The sequence below is a fragment of the Phyllostomus hastatus genome, unplaced genomic scaffold (genome assembly GCF_019186645.2).
Source record: "Phyllostomus hastatus isolate PE091 unplaced genomic scaffold, TTU_PhHast_1.1 phas_scaffold_78, whole genome shotgun sequence".
Lineage (NCBI taxonomy): Eukaryota > Metazoa > Chordata > Mammalia > Chiroptera > Phyllostomidae > Phyllostomus > Phyllostomus hastatus.
The window spans coordinates 69,333,497-69,352,044 of NW_025334041.1; the positions used below are offsets into that span (position 1 = coordinate 69,333,497).

The 18,548-nt window shown below is 42.1% G+C and overlaps 1 protein-coding gene across 4 annotated transcripts in view; it reads left to right on the top strand.

The window, feature by feature from the left end:
* Window positions 1-17,829, top strand: part of ANAPC1 (anaphase promoting complex subunit 1) — a 95,412-nt gene extending 77,583 nt beyond the window's left edge. For all 4 annotated transcript variants that reach the window (XM_045827710.1, XM_045827709.1, XM_045827713.1 and 1 more), the window contains exons 40-48: window positions 2,806-2,923; window positions 4,699-4,776; window positions 5,901-5,968; window positions 6,968-7,106; window positions 8,954-9,040; window positions 10,459-10,554; window positions 11,930-12,128; window positions 16,750-16,884; window positions 17,469-17,829. In XM_045827710.1, the coding sequence (XP_045683666.1) occupies window positions 2,806-2,923; window positions 4,699-4,776; window positions 5,901-5,968; window positions 6,968-7,106; window positions 8,954-9,040; window positions 10,459-10,554; window positions 11,930-12,128; window positions 16,750-16,884; window positions 17,469-17,584 (1,036 nt within the window). In that variant the 3' untranslated portion in view covers window positions 17,585-17,829. The remainder of the gene's footprint in view (window positions 1-2,805; window positions 2,924-4,698; window positions 4,777-5,900; window positions 5,969-6,967; window positions 7,107-8,953; window positions 9,041-10,458; window positions 10,555-11,929; window positions 12,129-16,749; window positions 16,885-17,468) is intronic.
* The last annotated feature ends 719 nt before the right edge of the window (window positions 17,830-18,548 follow it).

Consider the following 18,548-nt stretch of genomic DNA (forward strand, 5'->3'; position numbering starts at 1 on the left):
TTCCTTAGGAGGTAAAAAGAGGTGCCCATGTTAAGCAGAAAAGGAAATTTGGAAACTGATTGTATAAGTGATCAATGTATTACTATGTGTTTTCATGTTAGATTTTTGCCACTCTGTAAAACCTTATAACTGAAAATTTAAGAATTCTTGTGCAGCCCTGATTGGTATAGCTCAGGGGGTTGGGTGTCATCCTGCAAACTGAAAGGTGTCCAGTTCTATTCCCAGTCAGGGCACATACCTCGGTTGCGGGCCAGGTCCCTGGTTGGGGTTGTATGAGAGGCAGCCTATTGATGCTTCTCTTCATCTCTTTCTCCCTCCCTTTCTCATCTCTAAAAATAAATTAAAATATATATATATTTTAACATATTTTATTGATTATGCTATTACAGTTGTCCCATTTCCCCCTTCACTCTCCTCCACCCTGTACACCCTCTCCCACCCACTCCCCCCCCTTTAGTTCTTATCCCTGTGTCATAAGTTCTTTAGCTTCTATGTTTCCCATACTATTCTTGCCCTCCCCCTGTCTATTTTCTACCTACAATCTATGCTACTTATTCTCTGTACCTTTCCCCCACCTCTTCTCCTCCCACTCCCCTGTTGCTAACCCTCTATGTGATCTCCATTTCTGTGGTTCTGTTCCTGCTCTAGTTGTTCTTTTGGTTTTGCTTTAGGTGTGGTTGTTAATAATCGTGAGTTTGCTGTCCTTTTACTATACATGTTTTTTTAATCTTTTCTTAGATAAGTCTCTTTAACATTTCATAAAATAAGGGCTTGGTGGTGATGAACTCCTTTAACTTGACCTTATCTGAGAAGCACTGTATCTGCTCTTCCATTCTAAATGAAAGCCTTGCTGGATAGAGTAATCTGGGATATAGGTCCTTGTCTTTCATGGCTTGGAATACTTCCTTCCAGCCCCTTCTTGCCTGTAAGGTCTCTTTTGAGAAATCAGCTGACAGTCTGATGGGAACTCCTTTGTAGGTTACTGTCCTCTTATCTCTTGCTGCTTCTAGGATTCTCTCCTTCATTTTTACCCTGGCTAATGTAATTATGATGTGCCTTGGTGTATGCTTCCTTGGGTCCAACTTCTTTGGGACTCTCTGAGCTTCCTGGACTTCCTGGAAGTCTATTTCCTTTGCCAGGTTGGGGAAGTTCTCCTTTACTATTTGTTCAAATACGTTTTCAATCTGTTACTTTTCCTCTTCCCCTTCTGGTACCCCTATAGTTTGGATGTTGGAACGTTTAAAGATGTCCTGGAGGTTCCTAAGCTTCTCCTCATTTTTTTTGAATTCTTAACTTCTCCATTCTTTCCTGTTTGATTGTTTCTTTCTTTCTTCCTTCTGGTCCACTCTATTGTTTTGAGTCCCAGTTTCCTTCCCATCACTACTGGTTCCCTGTGCATTTTCCTTCATTTCTTTTATGGTAACCTGCATTTGTTCATCTAATTTGCAACCAAAATCAACCAATTCTGTGAGCTTCCTGATCACCAGTGTTTTGGACTGTGCATTTGATAGGTTAGCTATTTCTTTTTTTTTCTTTTTTTTAACTCTCTCTTTTTTTTTTTTAAGATTTTATTTATTTATTTTTAGAGAGGGAAGGGAAGGAGATAGAGAGAGAGAGAGAAACATCAATGTGCGGTTGCTGGGGGTTCTGGCCTGCAACCCAGGAATGTACCCTGGCTGGGAATCGAACCTGGAACACTTTGGTTCCCAGCCCGCACTCAATCCACTGAGCTATGCCAGCCAGGGCGGTTAGCTATTTCTTGGTTGCTCAAAAGGATGAGTTCTGGGGCACTGATTTGTGCTTCTATTTGAGCCATCTCTCTCTCTCTCTCTTTTTTTGGTCTGGTCATTCCTGTTACTGTGAGGGGCGAGCCTTAGGTGTTCACCAGGGCTGGACACCCCAGTCGCTAGATTGTGACGTTGAATGTGAGGGTGGGGTCAAGAGGGAACAATGGTGGTAGCTCACTTCTCCTTGGGACCTCAGTCCCCTCCCTGGGATCCTGGGCTACGTGCTCTGCCCTGCTCCACAATTGCCACCTCACTGGGTCTGCCAGCTGCCACTTGCGCACTCAGGGTCCACCCACTGCAATCTTGTGCGCCCCGGTTGCCTTATGTGCTCAACTCTCCCCACTCTCCGCACCACAACCTGCGCCTGGCTGTTCCTCTCCGCCCCTCCTACCGGTCTGGATGAATGGGTCTATTTCAACTTCTTGGCTGTCCAACTTCCATTCAGATAAATTTTCTGTCAGTTCTGGGTGTTATTCTGCCTCTAAATTGTTGTTGTTCCAATCTTGGTTGTGCATGGAGGTACGGTGTGTCCACCTATGTCTCCATCTTGGCCGGAAGTCCAAAAATATATTTTTTAAAGAATTCTTTGGTAAAGGATCAAATGTCTATAATTATTTTTTAGAAGATTTTATTTGTTTATTTATTTAGAGAGAGGAATGCAGGGAGAAAGAGAGGGAGAGAAATATCAATGTTTGGTTGGCTCTCATGCGCCCCCTGCTGGGGACCTGGCCCACAACCCAGGCATGTGCCCTATACTGGGAATTGAACCGACGACCCTTTGATTCACAGGTTGGCACTCAACCACTGAACCACACCAGCCAGGGCCAAATGTCTATAATTTTTAAAAGAGAATTGCTCCATGACCTTTTAATTGGATTGCCTCATCTTCCTTCAGGATAGCTGTCATTGCAAGATAGCACGCTAGTGTCTGCCTGGTATAGCTTGTCAGCCACGGCAGAGTGTAGAGCTCAAGCTGTTGTCACCTGATGATTACCTCCTGTCTGTTTTCGGTGAACAGGTATCATCTCCAGGCTCTGCGGCACCTGTATGTGCTGGCTGCGGAACCACGGCTGCTGGTGCCTGTGGATGTGGACACAAATACTCCCTGCTATGCACTCTTAGAAGTTACATATAAGGTAACTCTTTCCCCCTGTCATTGATTTGTAATTTTATTACCATTCACCTATCTTTGCAGGTCAAAGTATTTCAAAAGTATTGTCCTTTAAAAGATGACAGTAGTGAGTTGAACCCTCATAAAAACTGAAGCCTGTGAAGTTCTCGCACATCCTTCTGGACAGTCAGGCTCATTTATGGTCTGTGGGCCTAAGATCTTAGAGACAAACATCCGTTCTTTCTTCCTTTGAGCTTGTTTGAAAATGTCCCTGTTAACTTTATGTGGCTAATGGTAGTGCTCTAAAGAATGAACTGAGTTGCAGCTGTTCTGAGATTTGTTAGCAGAGTACTTTAAAGCCAGTGGTCCTGTGTTTGATGAGAGATGGTTGATTTAGATGCAGGAGATTCATTATGCATAATGTATCCTTCCTTTATTCAGAAAATGATTAAGTACCTTCTATGTATCAAAATTGTGTTAGGCTCTGGGATGCAGAATATGACACTGTCATATTCCTTGTCTGTTGGGGAGCTAGGCAGGGATGCCGTAAGAATGGAGTGGTAACCAGAGGTATGTGCGAAATGCAGGTGAGGCAGAGAAGTGCTCCATCCTGCTATGTGCATGTGTGTGGGGGGGAGTGGGGGGAGGAGCAGCCACTGTGTTTGGGCTGAGAATGTGCCAACTGCAGGGGCACAGTTCCAGCAGAGAAGGCTTCATGAGGCGTGGCAAGTGCATATAGGCAGTACTGCTGTCAGTAGAGTGCAGGTCTGGAAATGACAGAAGGTAATGCAGACCCACAAAGAGTCGTAGGCTTGAACCCTTTGAGACCTGAGTATCAGAGAAGATTTTATGCTATTTGGTACTCTGTACAAACTGTGGGGAAGGAGAAGTGTAAAGTGGAGATGTTTCTTCTTTGTAGCATCCTCTAACTCAGTGATTTTCAACTACTGTGCCTCAAGAATTTTTAAATATGCAATACCTGACTATTTGGTCATGGACACTGCCCTCTTTTCCCTTAGATTATGAAATAAAAAAGTGACAACAGCCAACACACAATAGCTGTCCAGGGTGAATGAATCAAAATTATACCCTTTTTTTTTTTTGTCCAATTGGAAGAAATATGAGGGAGGACCCAAAAGAACTCAGAATTTATTTATAAAAAATTGTGTATTTATTAACATGTTTAAACTTCAGTCAATTTCAAAGTACTCTCCATTTGATGCAGTATACCTATGGAGATATTTTCCTACTGCTCAGAACAGTTTTTGAACTCAATTGATTTTAATGCCTTTTAGTGCTTCTGCCATTTTTTGTTTCACCTCTTCCACATTGGCAAAATGTTTCCCTTTGAGGACTTTTGTCATCTGGTAAACAACAACAAAAAGTCACTTGGGGTGAGAATGGGTGCACAGAGAGGGTAGGGCACAGGGGTCATGCCATTTTTGGTCAGAAATTGATGAACACTCAGCACGGTGTGGGCATGTGTATTCTTAAGTCACCCATCATGAAATGGGCAAATGCATTGAGTCTTCAAAAAAAATTCACTGAATGCAGCCCCTCACAACAATGTCAGCTGGTACACTGATACAGATGGGCTCCTAGAACACTCACCTAGCAGGGGAAGCCTGCATGACAAGGGGCCCACCCTTCAGAAGATAATTCCGTTTTTAGTTTTTTGTTTTATTTTTGGTGTGCTGCAGAATTTTAGTAATTAGTTTATGTGTGCCATGAGATGAAAAAAATTGAAAATCCCTGCCCTGACTCCACAGTGAATGTGGCTGTTCTGTCATATTTCTGAAGGGCACTCAGTGGTATGAGCAAACCAAGGAAGAACTGATGGCTCCCACCCTTCTTCCAGAGCTCCACCTTTTAAAGCAGGTAAGTTGAATATGATTTAGGGAGACCCACCCAAGGGGTAAATTCAGCAGAGAAACTTAGCACAAAAGATGGCTGAACAAAAGCCTATGCTTTCACAGTGTTTTGTTTTTTCCCTCCAAAATGAGTTGGTTTAATTCCAGGCGGTACAGAATTTGGGATGGAACAAAAACTGAAGAACATGCTTTGGCAGGATTCTGAATGAGGTTTACCGTGTCCTCTCAGCTAAGGCTGAAATGACAGAGTGAGAAGAACTAAAGAGATGAGCCACTGCAAGATGATTATGATTACTTTTTTTATATAAAAGTTTATTTTTTAAATATATAGCAGGCTTCAGGATAACACTTCATTCTAGCTATAGGTGGCAACAGGTGTTACAACAGGATCCAGATGTTAAAACAGGAATGGAATTAGGGATCACTGTTGCCCCAGGCACAAAAAACAGCTCACTTTTTTTTTGCCAGATTTCTTAATTCCACCTGTGGCTGAGGGGCCTTTCCCCACAGCAGTGTCCCCAACCCCTGGGCCAGAGACCTGTACCAGTCCGTAGCTGGGCCGCACAGCAGGAAGTGAGCAGAGAGCAATCGAAGCTTCATCCTGCGCCCTCACTCCCTGCATTACCGGCTGAGCTCTATCCCCCGTCCTCATGGAAAAATTGTCTTCCACAAAACCGGTCCCTGGCACCAAAAAGGTTGGGGACCACTGCCCCATGCATGGCCTTTGCTTTTAGCTCCATTTCTTCTCTTTTTACTTCTACTTGAATGCCTTATTTTTCTCATCTATCTTCTTGACCTGCCTCTTGGGCTGTTTCAGGGGATTATTCTTGCCACCTTCAGGCTGGACATGGTGGCCACTGTCCTTTTCCGGCTTTCTTAGTGTTTCCCAGGAAATAGGAAAGCAGCCCCAGAAGGAGCTGTTGTGGAGAGTAGTGAAGGTCTTTCCTGATAGGTTAGATGGCCCCAGAACATGACTCACATCCATTTTTGCCTGGAAATAGGACTTGTTAACTGCTCAGTATCTCTCCCCTGCCCAGTTTTTCTTATTTCCTCTGTGAAGCATGGGTCTCATTTTGTCAGAAGAGCACTTTTTCAGCATTGGGTTGACTGCATTTACATTTATCTTGGCAGATTAAAGTTAAAGGCCCACGATACTGGGAACTGCTCATAGACTTAAGCAAGGGAACGCAGCACTTGAAGTAAGTATATTGAATTTCTCAGCTGTCTCTGTGAAGTGAATAGAAGTATATGGGAAGGTGTAAATTACAGATTATTACCTGGAATGGTTGCTGTCATGCTTAGATCTCATCCAGGAGGATATTTTTAAAACAGTTATGTTAGAAAATGAAAATTTTAATGTAGAAATAAAACCCTAAATATTTATGTTCATTCATTTGAGAAACTTGAAGTGACTTAAGTTGGGGCAGTGGTAGAATTCTATGTTGGAGCAACGATGAACAATTTAGTTTCAGAAAACAAGACTGATGTGTATCCTCACAAAGGAAACTTACGGCAGCCGAGTTGATATTTGTCAGATGACGTTTTCTGTTCAGTCCCTTTACTGTTCTCTTGTTAGATTGTTGTCATAAAATTAAAAGATTATGATGGATTGGTTTTGGGTAGAAATCGTCATATGTAAATAATTTTTTTAATGAACAGAGAATGTTAATAATTTTATACCTGCAGTGGTATGTAAATTAAGTCTTTAAATTTCCAGAAAATTTAGTAAGATTGCAAAAGTTGTTATAGTTTAGTCCAACTTTCCATTTCCTCCAAACTGTCTCTGTAATGGCTGTATTCTGTATTGTTCTGTCTGTAGATTTGCAGCATCATTTTCTTTCTGCTGCACACCCATCAGCAGCCCTTCATTACCTCTGCGACCCATGTGTAGCACGCATTCGGGACGTGGAACATGAAGATGTGTCAGACTAAATACTGCCTTTGAAGCTCACACATGAGTAGACAGTCAGAAGACCTTCTTATTTAACAAGTTCCTTGAGTCTAGAGGCCAAAGAAAAACAGAAGTTGTTTTAGCTCTTTTGTAGGGCCTGATTTAGTGACAGAGCAAACAGTCATACACTTCAGTGGAAAAGAGTGGAGACTTCATCTCATAAGAACATGGTGTTGGGAAACCTAACGTTTTTGATCAAGAACCACCAATAATACCTCATATTAAATTCATTCTTGTTTTCTTTTAGGTCAATCCTTTCCAAGGATGGGGTGTTGTATGTTAAGCTCAGAGCGGGCCAGCTCTCCTACAAGGAAGATCCAATGGGATGGCAGAGCTTGTTGGCTCAGACTGTTGCTAACAGAAACTCTGAAGCTCGGGCTTTCAAGGTAGTGTGAGTTGGTAAAACTGAGGAACAGGGAAGGGTTTACATCCCAGTCGCCCACCTAAAGACATGCTTCTGGGATAGCATTTATGGTACTGTTGAGATGGATCTGCTCCCTCTCATCACTGCAGACTGTAGGGAATGAATGACCCTGGGTATGTTTGTGACTTTAAGTGGCAGTCACAATAAAATAAGGGCCACCTGCCAGGACTCTGATGGCAGATGGAATGGCAGAGGCAGTCGCAGTGTATCTTCACACTGTGAAAATATTTAGTTTAACAATGATTAATCCTCAACTCTGTCAAGATTTACTTAATTCATGGTAAAATAGAAAAACATTTTCTGCAAGGTAGCACTTCGTTTCATTTTTAACCTTGAATTTGTTGCTTACATCTTGATGAGGATAAAAATGATGACAGATTTAGCTTTATTTTATTGGCTTTATCCTTCAAGTATCTGAATGCCTATACAGTATAGTATTTGGAATGAATAAAGATTTTACAAAGCAATCTCATTCCCAAGGGTTCAGTACATATTTTGCTTTACATTCCAGAACTCAAATAAGCATCCAACACTAGAAATGTATTCCATGATCTACCATCAGAATTTCAGAATTTAACCCTAGTTTTCACTAATTTCATGAGCAAATGTGTTCCTACTAGAGATACATTAGAAGCGGTATAAGGTAGTCAGGACCCCTAAGGATAATTACACAGAGCGAAACGCAGCCCGCAGACTAGCTCAGAGGCAGCTGAAGACTGAGTGGCAGTCTTTGTTTTTCCCAGTAAGGAGGCAGCAGTTTACTTTAATTCAACTCACATTTCATTATAGGTCAGTGACTTACGACTGAATCTTTACAGTAGTTCCCAGGGTTTAAAGAGATGTAGTTACTTAACATCAGTGAATGTTGTTTGGCAGTAGTTGATAGGTTAAGAAATACTTTTGCAGGAATTTTGGACAGAGTTTAACATATTAGCACTGTTGCTTCTTATATAAATTACGGCCCATGTAAAATATTCCAGTTTGTAAAGAAAATAAGTAAATTTAGACTTGAGTTTGAATGGGGAAAGTGTGTAAAAATTGAAAGACATCTCAGTTTTCTGACTGCTGGGAGTTCAGAAGTAAAATATAAACCTCAGTGGAAAATGGTAGTATACATTCATACTCTGTTTTCAGTATTGAACCTTGGGTGATAGTCTTTTTCTTTCTATTTTTTTTATTGTGGTAAAATACACATAAAATTTACTACATTAACTGTTTTTAACTGTATAGGTCAGTGTAACTGTATAAGTATGTTCATATTTTGTAGCTGTCACCTCCATCATCTCCAAAACTTCCCTTTCATCTTGCAAAACAGAAACTCTGTCTCCATTAAGTAGTGACTCCCCACCCCCCACCCATCCCTTCCCCTTGGCTACCCCCGTCCCACTTTCTGTCTGTGGTTTTGATGACAGGTGTCTCACGTGAGTGGTGTCAGCCAGTATTTGTAGTTTTTTTCCAGTGGTTTATTTGGCATTCTTGTTTCCATACCTTTCCAGTAACAATCTAGTTTGCTTTTCAGTTAGTCAGTGAGTGAGGAGGAAAGCTTTTTTGGGGGGTGAGTTATGTAAAAAAAGACCTATTATTGGCTTTTTGATAGTAGTTCATGTTAGCTTGTGCAAAAAGCTTCTAAAACTTCTGAGAGCAGGTTGATGAAGCTCTAGCAAGTTTGTTCCACCTTGGGTTTTGTGGGATTGTTGTGTGAAGAAAATGGGGTAGATTTCTTACAATTGCATACATTACCATTTGAAGCATAAAGACAATAATCCTTATACCGTACTTATATTTGTTGTTGTTTGTTTATTTTTTTAGCCTGAAACAATTTCAGCATTCACTTCTGATCCAGCACTTCTGTCATTTGCTGAGTATTTCTGCAAGCCCACTGTGAACATGGGTCAGGTATGTGTATGGTTTGCTGAGCTCCAAGGGTAGGATTTGTTAATATGTCTACCTGTGGGCACCACCCAAAATCTGCAGTACTCCTGTCTATCGTTGACATTGATGGCATGCCTCAGGTACATTGGGTGATTTTTGCATGGCAGATACAGATTTTTCCATATTCTAAAACTATTAAATTCAGTAACTTCCTACCTTGAGTAGAAGCAATTTAAAATTTCTAAGACAGTAATTTTAATAGGTGACTAACTTTCTAATGTCCATTCTTATACTGATTTATGTTTGCAATGTTTACTTACCACCCTTCTCTTGTTTTTATGTAATTTTATTAATTTTGTTTCCTCTGTATTTTATAGCCCTTCTTAACATTGTGGCTCTAAAACTGCTTTCTTCAGGGTTCAGGGTTCCCCAGGTCACTGATTCAGTCCATCATTGCAGAAGGCAAAGCCTGGATATAGGAGTCAGATGATCTGGGATTGGTGGCTTGTTGCTCGCAAGTGTGTATGGCCTGGCGAATGTTTTTAACCTCTCCAGTAGGCAGTTTCCTCATTTGTAGACGCAAGGTTATAGTGGAAACTACCTTACATTCTTGGTTAGAGGGTAAAGAGGAGTAACTTGTCTCTTCTAATTTATTGACTCTTTACTGTGTATAGGCATACCTCAGAGATTTTGTGGGTTGGGCTGGGAGCTGATAGTATAACTTTCAGACCCAAGACCCGGTGACACAGGTCTTGTGGTGACGTAGGTCTTGCAGTGATGTGGGTCATAGTGTTTTTGTTGGAGGAGGGTCTTGTCTTTAGTTAATAAGAACACAACACCTGTGAAGAGCAGTAAGGCGAAACGCAGTAAAACAAGGGATGCCTGAATTAGGCACTCTGCTCAGTACTTTAACATTCTCATTTAGTTCTTACTCTGAGGGTAGGTGCCTTATCGCTGAGGGTTAACAGTTCAGGAAACTACCCCTCAGAGATGGCACATGCCCAAGATCACAGCTGGTAAAGACTGGACACTGCACCCAAGGCCACAGGTCTCTGATGAAGGCTTGTGCCTGCCATTGACCCCAGTTGGTTGTGGCTTTGCTGCCTTCCCCGAACTTGTTCTCCTCAGTGTGGCTGCTACATCTTTGGGTACAGGGTCCCCTTTCTGGACCCTGCCCTTGCCAGCACCACCCAACGCTTGATCCAGTTTTCTCCTCCATGGCACTTACATCCTTAACTGTCCCTTGGGGCTTAATTTTGGTTGCATTTTATTTATGTTTCATTTGCATGTGCTGTGATTTTATAAAGAGCCACTTGTTTTACCCTTTTCTGTCAGTCATGGCAGAGCTTAAGAATGGGTCATATAGTTGTTATACAATTGTTTCTTGAATTGATTTTGGAATGTACATTGATGTGCTACAAACAACTTTTGGTTTTTCACAGAAACAGGAAATTCTGGATCTCTTTTCTTCAGTACTCTACGAGTGCGTTACTCAGGAGACCCCGGAGATGTTGCCTGCGTACATAGCAATGGATCAGGTGTGGTTCAGAAACCTGTTTCAGTTCTGATGAGACTTATCCTGAACAGTAAGGTCAGGTTCCCAAGTGTTCATCTTTTAGGTTTCTCATCTGCATTTAGACATTCTAAAAAGGAAGCTTCATCAAAGTGGAAAGCGCTATGCATATCGAAAAAGCTAAGCATTGGTGATGACAGCAGTGCCCTTCATGGGCTGCCTGACTCTGGGGTCCCCATTCTCCTTAACCAGGGAGAGGACATTCCTTCCCTTTCTTCCTTTGTGTGGCCTCTGGCCTCCCTCCTGAGAACCTGTCTGTGGAGGAGACTGCAGATGAGCAGGGTAGACACACTGCGTCCTGCTGATGGCAGTCACGTGCGCACCTGTGTGGTGAAGCTTGCAAGAGGTTACAGGATCATTCTGTAGGTTAGGGAGCTGGAATTAACTTTTAACTTTCATGTGTGTGTTGTTGCTGTTTTAAAAGAATCTAGCAATGCAGGAAATGGTGCTTGACAGCTTTCCTAAAGGATCAGGTCACTTTATTCACTCTGGGTTATTAGTGACACGTGAGGCTTTTTGATAGTATAGCTTTCAGATTCAAATTTGAGTTAAGCTAAGCCATTAGTTTTCTAACTCAACTAAAATTTATCTGGGAAATCTTGAAAATACAGATTCTTGAAGCTCATTCTGTAGCTACTGGATCAGAATTTCTGGGATGAGGTCTAGGGTCTATAGTTTAAACAGCTCTTCAGGTGAATATGGTACAGAGAGTTCCCAGATAAGCATTTGGGACTCAGTAGCTAAAACAAAATTATCTAATGGCAGAGTTATCCCTATTGAAAAGCTGAGTGGGAAATACATTTAGTCAGGGGACAATCCCCTAGACCTGAAAATCGCAGCATGCTAGGTAACATTCTAACTAAAAGGCAATGTCCAGTATAATCACATCGGCCCAAAATGCCAGCGCTGTCTAGTGTGCGACAGTATTGATTGGAAAGTGTCAGTGTGTGACGTTCGCACTGGCACTGCTTTCCACAGCGCCTCTCCTCGCAACAGCCGACCCTGCTGCAGGCTGGGAGTGTCTTTTCCTTCTACACTGGAACCTTCACCCTGCTGCTGTCACAAGCAGGTGTCTGTGGAAGAATACCCTGTGTGGTTGCCACTATGGTGGCTTTACATCTGGGTCCCAGGAGCCGTGTTGTCAGGAGTAGTGCCTTAGTCTTCTGATGCTCTGATCCCTGGCCTCACTCCCACCATTTCATGATCCCTGCCCTGCAGTTCCCAGAGGTGACTGGCTGTAGACCTGTTGGGTTTTCATTTTTTTCAGAGCCGTTGAACCAAGAGTGACCTCATTTGCCCTTGTGGCTTTTACCCAAGAGCTCTCCTTTTCTCTCCTCAAGGCTGTGAGAAGACTGGGAAGAAGAGAAATGTCTGAGACATCTGAACTTTGGCAGATTAAGTTGGTGTTAGAGTTTTTCAGCTCCAGAAGCCATCAGGAGCGGATGCAGAACTACCCAAAGCGGGGACTCTTTATGAACTCTGAGTTTCTCCCTGTTGTAAAATGCTCAATTGATAACACCCTGGATCAGTGGCTACAAGGTAACAAGAGCCTGTGCCCCTTGTGCTTTTAAGATAATGCTGTGACTCAGCTTTTCTACTGCAACATGTTCTTGTTAGAAAGCAAGACAAATCTGGGCATAAACCACAATGCCTGTGGATTTAATGTTTCAAGTTAGTTGAATTAGACTGGTTATCTATGTCAACTTCTCTACAAATGTAACTCTACCTTGTAAACCATGGAGAGAATATACATAGCATTTTAAATACCACTTGGCACTTAAGAACCTGTTTGACCTTTTCTGGGATCAGATCATGTATCCTTACTGGCCTCTGTCTTCTGTTTCTGAGTGGTGTGTCACCTCTCTGAGGCCAGCAGCTGTCTTCTTCCCTCTTCTCTATCTCCTGTGCCCCCCACCCCCTGTCCTGTGCTTATTGAGCAAATACTTGTTTTACCAGCTCTGAGTCTATGGGACCTGGGGCCTCATGTAACAGTGGCTTTCTATCCATGGGAGTACTGACACCTAGGTCCCATCTGTCATTTCCTCTTGGGATTCAAAAAGCTCATTCAGCTTAAAAATTGTTTTCAGTGTAATTATTTTTGTTCTCATTTTGGGGAAAATATTTAATAGATTTTCTTGTTTTGTTTCTGTTCAATTTAGCACTTGATCACCTACAGCAGACCTTTGCTATTGTTAAGAAATAAGCCCTTAAATCTCTGATTTGCAGATTCATAGAATGCAGTGAAACTTCGGCAGTGACTAGAGCATTCTCTAAAACAGCACTGAACTGCTTTCTCCCTATTGCTCTTTGGGGCACTCGATGGCTACAGCATTGCTCTGAGCCCCCACCAAATTTGACTGACACCCTTACTGCCAAAAATGGGTGTTCATTTTATAGCAAGGAACCCACCACTTTTTAAAACTCTTAAATCTGTAGTCTCCGCTCTCAGAAGAACTAGCTGTTAACTTTGGGATTGTCGTCATAAGAAACATTCAAACCTGTAGAGAATTGAGTTTGAGCCAAACTGACGACAGTTGCCAGGAAGCAAAATTTCAACAGATCGAGAAAATGATCTGGAGAATGGGAATTTAGTGCTTTATTTTATATACATCACAGTCAAAAGAGGAAGTTTAAGAGGGTTAAAAGAAATCCATTGGTGATAGATTAGGGAGGCAGGAGAAAGCCAAGTGGGGAAACCTCTGGGATTAGATAGAAAGTAAAATGATGGACACTTTTACACAGGGGGTACAGGACAGTTATCAATGATTCACACGACGACGACAACGAGGGGGTCTGTGGTCTCTCCCTGGTGTGGCGCCCGTGCTTTGAGGGGTCTGGAAAAAAAAAACATTTGACCTTCCAAAGGTGTGTTGTTATGGATTTGAAAAGACACCAGACGGGCTCAGTTAAAGACTGGCCTTTGATAGGGAAAAGCACCCGCCTAGGACAGGACTGCCCACCGCGAACTCCTTTCAGAAAGTTTTCAGTTCAGACCATCCCACATGGTTACTTTAGGTCTGAGTCTGTAAGGCTGCCACACAGGCCTCCCCTGAGCTCGCCAGATTTCTCAGGTGGCCCCTGTTCTTCCACAGGATGGAGAACAATCAGTTCAGTAAGATGTAGAACCTATGTATGTATCAGTGTGGAAATGTCATTCATGTTTGTGCCTTCAAATCACAAATTTGTATGTGGACTATTAGGGTCACTCGGTAATAATCCAGACCATTTGGGATGACTCTTCATCCCAAAATGCATTGGATTTATCATATTGTCAAGATGTTCTGGGTGTGTTTCTCCTCAGTTAGACTTCAATCTTGAGCAGAGAAAATGGGTTTTAAGTTAAGAACTTAAGGAAGTTTTCTTAATTTTTAAATATTATAGAAAATTTAAAGCATAACACAAAGGAAGCAGAATAGTTTAGTAAGCCCCATCACCAGTCTCCGCTGTCACCAGCACCCTGCCACCCTTCTGTCGTCAATACCTGCACCCATGGCCACATTCTGCTGTTTTCACACTGTGCTACTTTCTGTCCCCACCACAGTGGCCTACAGCAGTGTTTTTGGCATTGTCAGTTTGTTTGATTGTAGACAGGCTGGTGAGTGTGTAGTGGTATTTCATTTAGTTTTAATTTACATTTCCTTGGCAACTCAGGGTGTTAGTGTGCCTCTTTTTTTATTATTCATATGCTCTTTGTGAAATGTTTAACCTTTACCAATTTTAAATTGGCTGTCTTGATTATTGCGTTGTAGGAGCTTCTAAAAATTCTGGGTACCAGTTTTTTGTGAGATGGTTTGCAGGTATTTTCGTGTACTTTTTGATTATTTTTAAAATAATTTTATTTAGTTTTTAGAGGGGAGGATGAAAGCTAAGGAGAGAAACATTTATGTGAGAGAGAAACATAGATGGTTGCTTCTAGTACATGCCCAGATCAGGGACCAAACCTGCATCCTGGATGTGTCCCCTGACCTGGGAATCAAACTGGAGACCTTGAGGTTTGCGGGACAACATCCAACCAACCAGGTTACACTAGCCAGGGTTGCCTGTGTGTTTTCTTTAGGGTGATTTTTTTTTAAAGATATATTTTTTAAATATTGTGCTATTTTTATTTTTATTTATTTTTTTAGATTTTATTTATTTATTTTTAGAGAGGGAAGGGAGGGAGAAAGAGAGAGAGAGAGAGAAACATCAATGTGCGGTTGCTGGAGGCCATGGCCTCCAACCCAGGCATATGCCCTGACTGGGAATCGAACCTGCGACACTTTGGTTCGCAGCCTGCACTCAATCCACTGAGCTACGCCAGCCAGGGCTCTTTAGGGTGATTTTTGATGAACAGAAGTTTTAAGTTTTGATGAGGTTTAATTTATCAATTTATTTTATGGTTATTGCTTTTTGAGTGTGGTCCTGGAAATCTGACCTGCTATAGCAGGTCATAAAAGTTTTTCAAAGTTTTCTATTAAAAGCTTTACAGTTTTTATCTTTTATATGTAGGTCTGTGATTCATCTCAAGATACTTTTTAAGTAGTATGAGGTTGGGGTTGAGGTTGTTTCTTTGTTTTAATACAGATGTCCAGTTCTAGACCATTTGTGGAAAAGACTTTCCTTTGTAATAGAGCTGCTCTGGGGCTTTGTTGAAAATCACTTGCCTTTTTAGGTGTGAATCTGTTTCGGGACTCAGTTCTGTAACATTGGTCAGTCCGCCTATCTGTCTTTATGCCAGGACTACACTGTCTTCATTACTGCAGGTTTGAAACCAGAAAAGCTGGTGTTCGTGCTGCCTGTCACATGCTGGACCCAATAAACAGAGACAGGGACTGAACCTGTATGGGAGCTTTACTCAGATGGCTGGGGGTCTGAGAAGAAGGCGGGTTCGGCCCCTAAGGACCATCTTACATTTCCTTCCAAGCCAGCCTTTCTGTAATAGAAGACAAAGTACAGTGAGGGGTTTTGAAATTCAGGGAAAATTAGATTAAAAAAACAAACAAACTGCAGCATTCTTGCCCTGGTGGTTAGCTGTTCCCTGGGTGGGCGGGCTCTCATTATCTCTTCCCTGGGACACAGTGGCCCGGATGCCTCCACCTTTTCCCTAGCGCGTAATCTTTAGCAGTGCCCCAGGAGATCGGCAGTCTCTCTGGGGGCCAGGATGGGCCGCATCTGCATTTCCTGAAACAATAGCTTTAACATGTGCATTACCTATTAGGCTTATTAACTATCTACCTTAAACTAAAATTTTCCAACTCTTGAGTCCCCTGTTAGGTTCAGAGTAACTTCTGAAATCTGGTAGTAGGAGTTGTGTTGAGAGGAAAATTTATAGTGCCAAATGCTTACAATATGAAAGAGGAACAGTCTCAAATCAGTAATCTAAGTTCTTGCCTCAAGAATCTAGAAAAATAAACCAAAAGCAAGCTTCCCTTTTTCCAATTTCTTGAAGCGAGAACTTGGATTAGTAACTGTAACAGTCTCCTACCTCAAGCTTGGCATTTTGCCCAGAGGAAGAACAGAATGGCTTTTTTGAGCTATGGCATGCGAATTAGGACACTGCCACCCCGCCAGAGCTTCCAGCAAATGAGTTGCCCAGAATCTCACATCTTGGACTTCAGCTGGAACTCCTGCACGTTCCTCAGTCAGTCCCATGGCAGAGAATGTCCTTCACTGATGGGGCTCAGGTTTGCCCAGCCCGGAGCCCATCACTGTCAGAATAGGATTGCCTGATGCCCCAGATCACTGGTTCTGTAAGGGTGGTCCCTGGAGCAGCAGTGGCAGCAGCCTCTCCTGGGAACTTGTTAGAAATGCAAGTTTTCTGGCCCCATTTAAGAAATTATGGGATTGTTTTAATCAGCTCATCAGGTTCAAGTTTGAGAACCTCTGGCCAAGATTATCCAGAATCCTGTCTGGCTGAAGTCAGTCCCTTCCAGTGTTACACAGAGGAGGGGAGGGTGGTACAGTGGGTATTAGGGGAGACCCCCACAGTGAGCCAGCGTACTTCACAGCACTCATCACAGGGCGCTGTTATTCATTTGCTTGTGTGATCTCTCTCTGCCCCCTATGACTGTAAACTCTGCAGTGACAGGCACTCTGTCAAGTTGACCAAAATAGCCTTAATGCCCAGCATAGTACCTGCCCAGTATATGGTATGTGTGTAATTCCTGGGTTTCTCCTACAGCTGGGGGCGATGTGTGCGTGCACGCCTATCTCAGCGGGCAGCCCTGTGACGAGGCTCAGCTGGGCATGCTGGCCTGCTTCCTCGTCTACCACTCCGTGCCGGCCCTGCAGCACCTGCCCTCGGTGGGACTGGAAGGTATGCAGACCTACCTCTGTTTTCTTTTCAGTGCATGGGGTTAGCACTTGTTTTTTAGTTCCTTAGTAGGATACATTTCTAATGAGTTATTTTCTCTAGGTTTTTTTTTGTCTTCACGTGTGGGTGTTACTTTTTGGAATCTTTTCTGGAAAAAACTCTCTAAACTTTATACACATATAAACTTTTATTTACATTCACAAAAGGATGGAAGATTCTTCACAGAGCCCAAACACCTATATATACTAATAAACTAAATGTTTATAATACTATTCTCTTAATTGATTTTTATTAAAGTTATTTTTATTTTTTTATTAATTGTATTTAAATATATATAATTAAGAATAGTTTCACATATAGTTATAGGTCACTTTTGAAATATAGATTGGGTGAATTTAAATTTTTATATCAAATTATATTTTACAGTGCATTAGGGAAATTCATAATTTAAATTTTCTGTTTGGGTCATTGTTTTTAAAGGGAAAGAATGCCATCTTTAACCTGATTGTGGCTGAAGTTTCCTTTAAAGAGGGTGTGGGGCTGAATCTGTGTAGTCATGACTGTTCCCACTGTTTGCATTTCTTTAGGGAGCACAAGCTTTGCTGAACTCCTCTTCAAATTTAAACAGCTGAAAATGCCGGTGCGAGCTTTGCTGAGATTAGCTCCTTTGCTTCTTGGAAACCCACAGCCAATGGTTATGTGATCATGTCTGGTGAAAAACCTGCCCTGAAATGTGAGCACATAAAAACGTGACCAAACAACAGAGCTAAACAGACATTTGTAAGTTTTATAATATACTTAGGGGGAAGTGAGCTGCGCAGACTTCAATGTATTTTAAAACCTGAGTGTTTTAAATATTGCAGACTGTTGCTGTCAGCGTTAACACATGATCTATAAAAGTGAGTTAAAGTTTACTTTTCTAAATAAAGTTTTTTTGGTTTGTTTTCAGAACTCTTGATGATTTAGTTTGGGATTCCAGAGAGTAGGGCGGTGGGGGCTGGGGTGGACAAGGATTTTTTAAAGTCTTTCATCTGTGGTGGTTTAAGTGAAGCTGACTTTATACTAAAAAATGCAGAGTTTTAAAAGAAGCTCTTAAAATTTTCTACGTCAACAAAAAGCCTCAGCATTTTCTGAGATATCACAGTTGCCTTGTTTGAAAGTAGTTTGTACTTGCAGTGCCAGTGCCAAGTATCTTCAGAGTCTGACCGATCATCTCGAATGGGAGGTTGGCATCCTAAGAAAGAATTACCTGACGTGAAGCCTGTTCTAGAGAAAATAGGAAATTTCCACTGCAGACAGGGCTTCAGAAATTACCTGTTTCCACCTGAAATGTAGAGAATGTACACCTGTGTCAGGGTCTCTGGACTAGATGATGAAGAACAGAGCTCATGAAGGCGCCTCCAGCTCCAGGTGTGCAGTACAGGAGGAAAGCTCCCTGCCGCCAGCCTGTGACATGCGTACTGTGCTTTCCAAATGGCCCCTGCACTGTCAACTGGTAGAAGCTGTAGTCATTTCACTTGTTCACATCCTGAATTGTGGTATTTACATTTAAAAGTAAAAATTAGAGCCAATATAAATCTTTCCATAGAGATTTTGGCAAAAATCCATGTGGCCTTTGCTTTTGTAGCAGGGGTGGATTTCGCAGACATGCACCCAGAGGCAGGCAG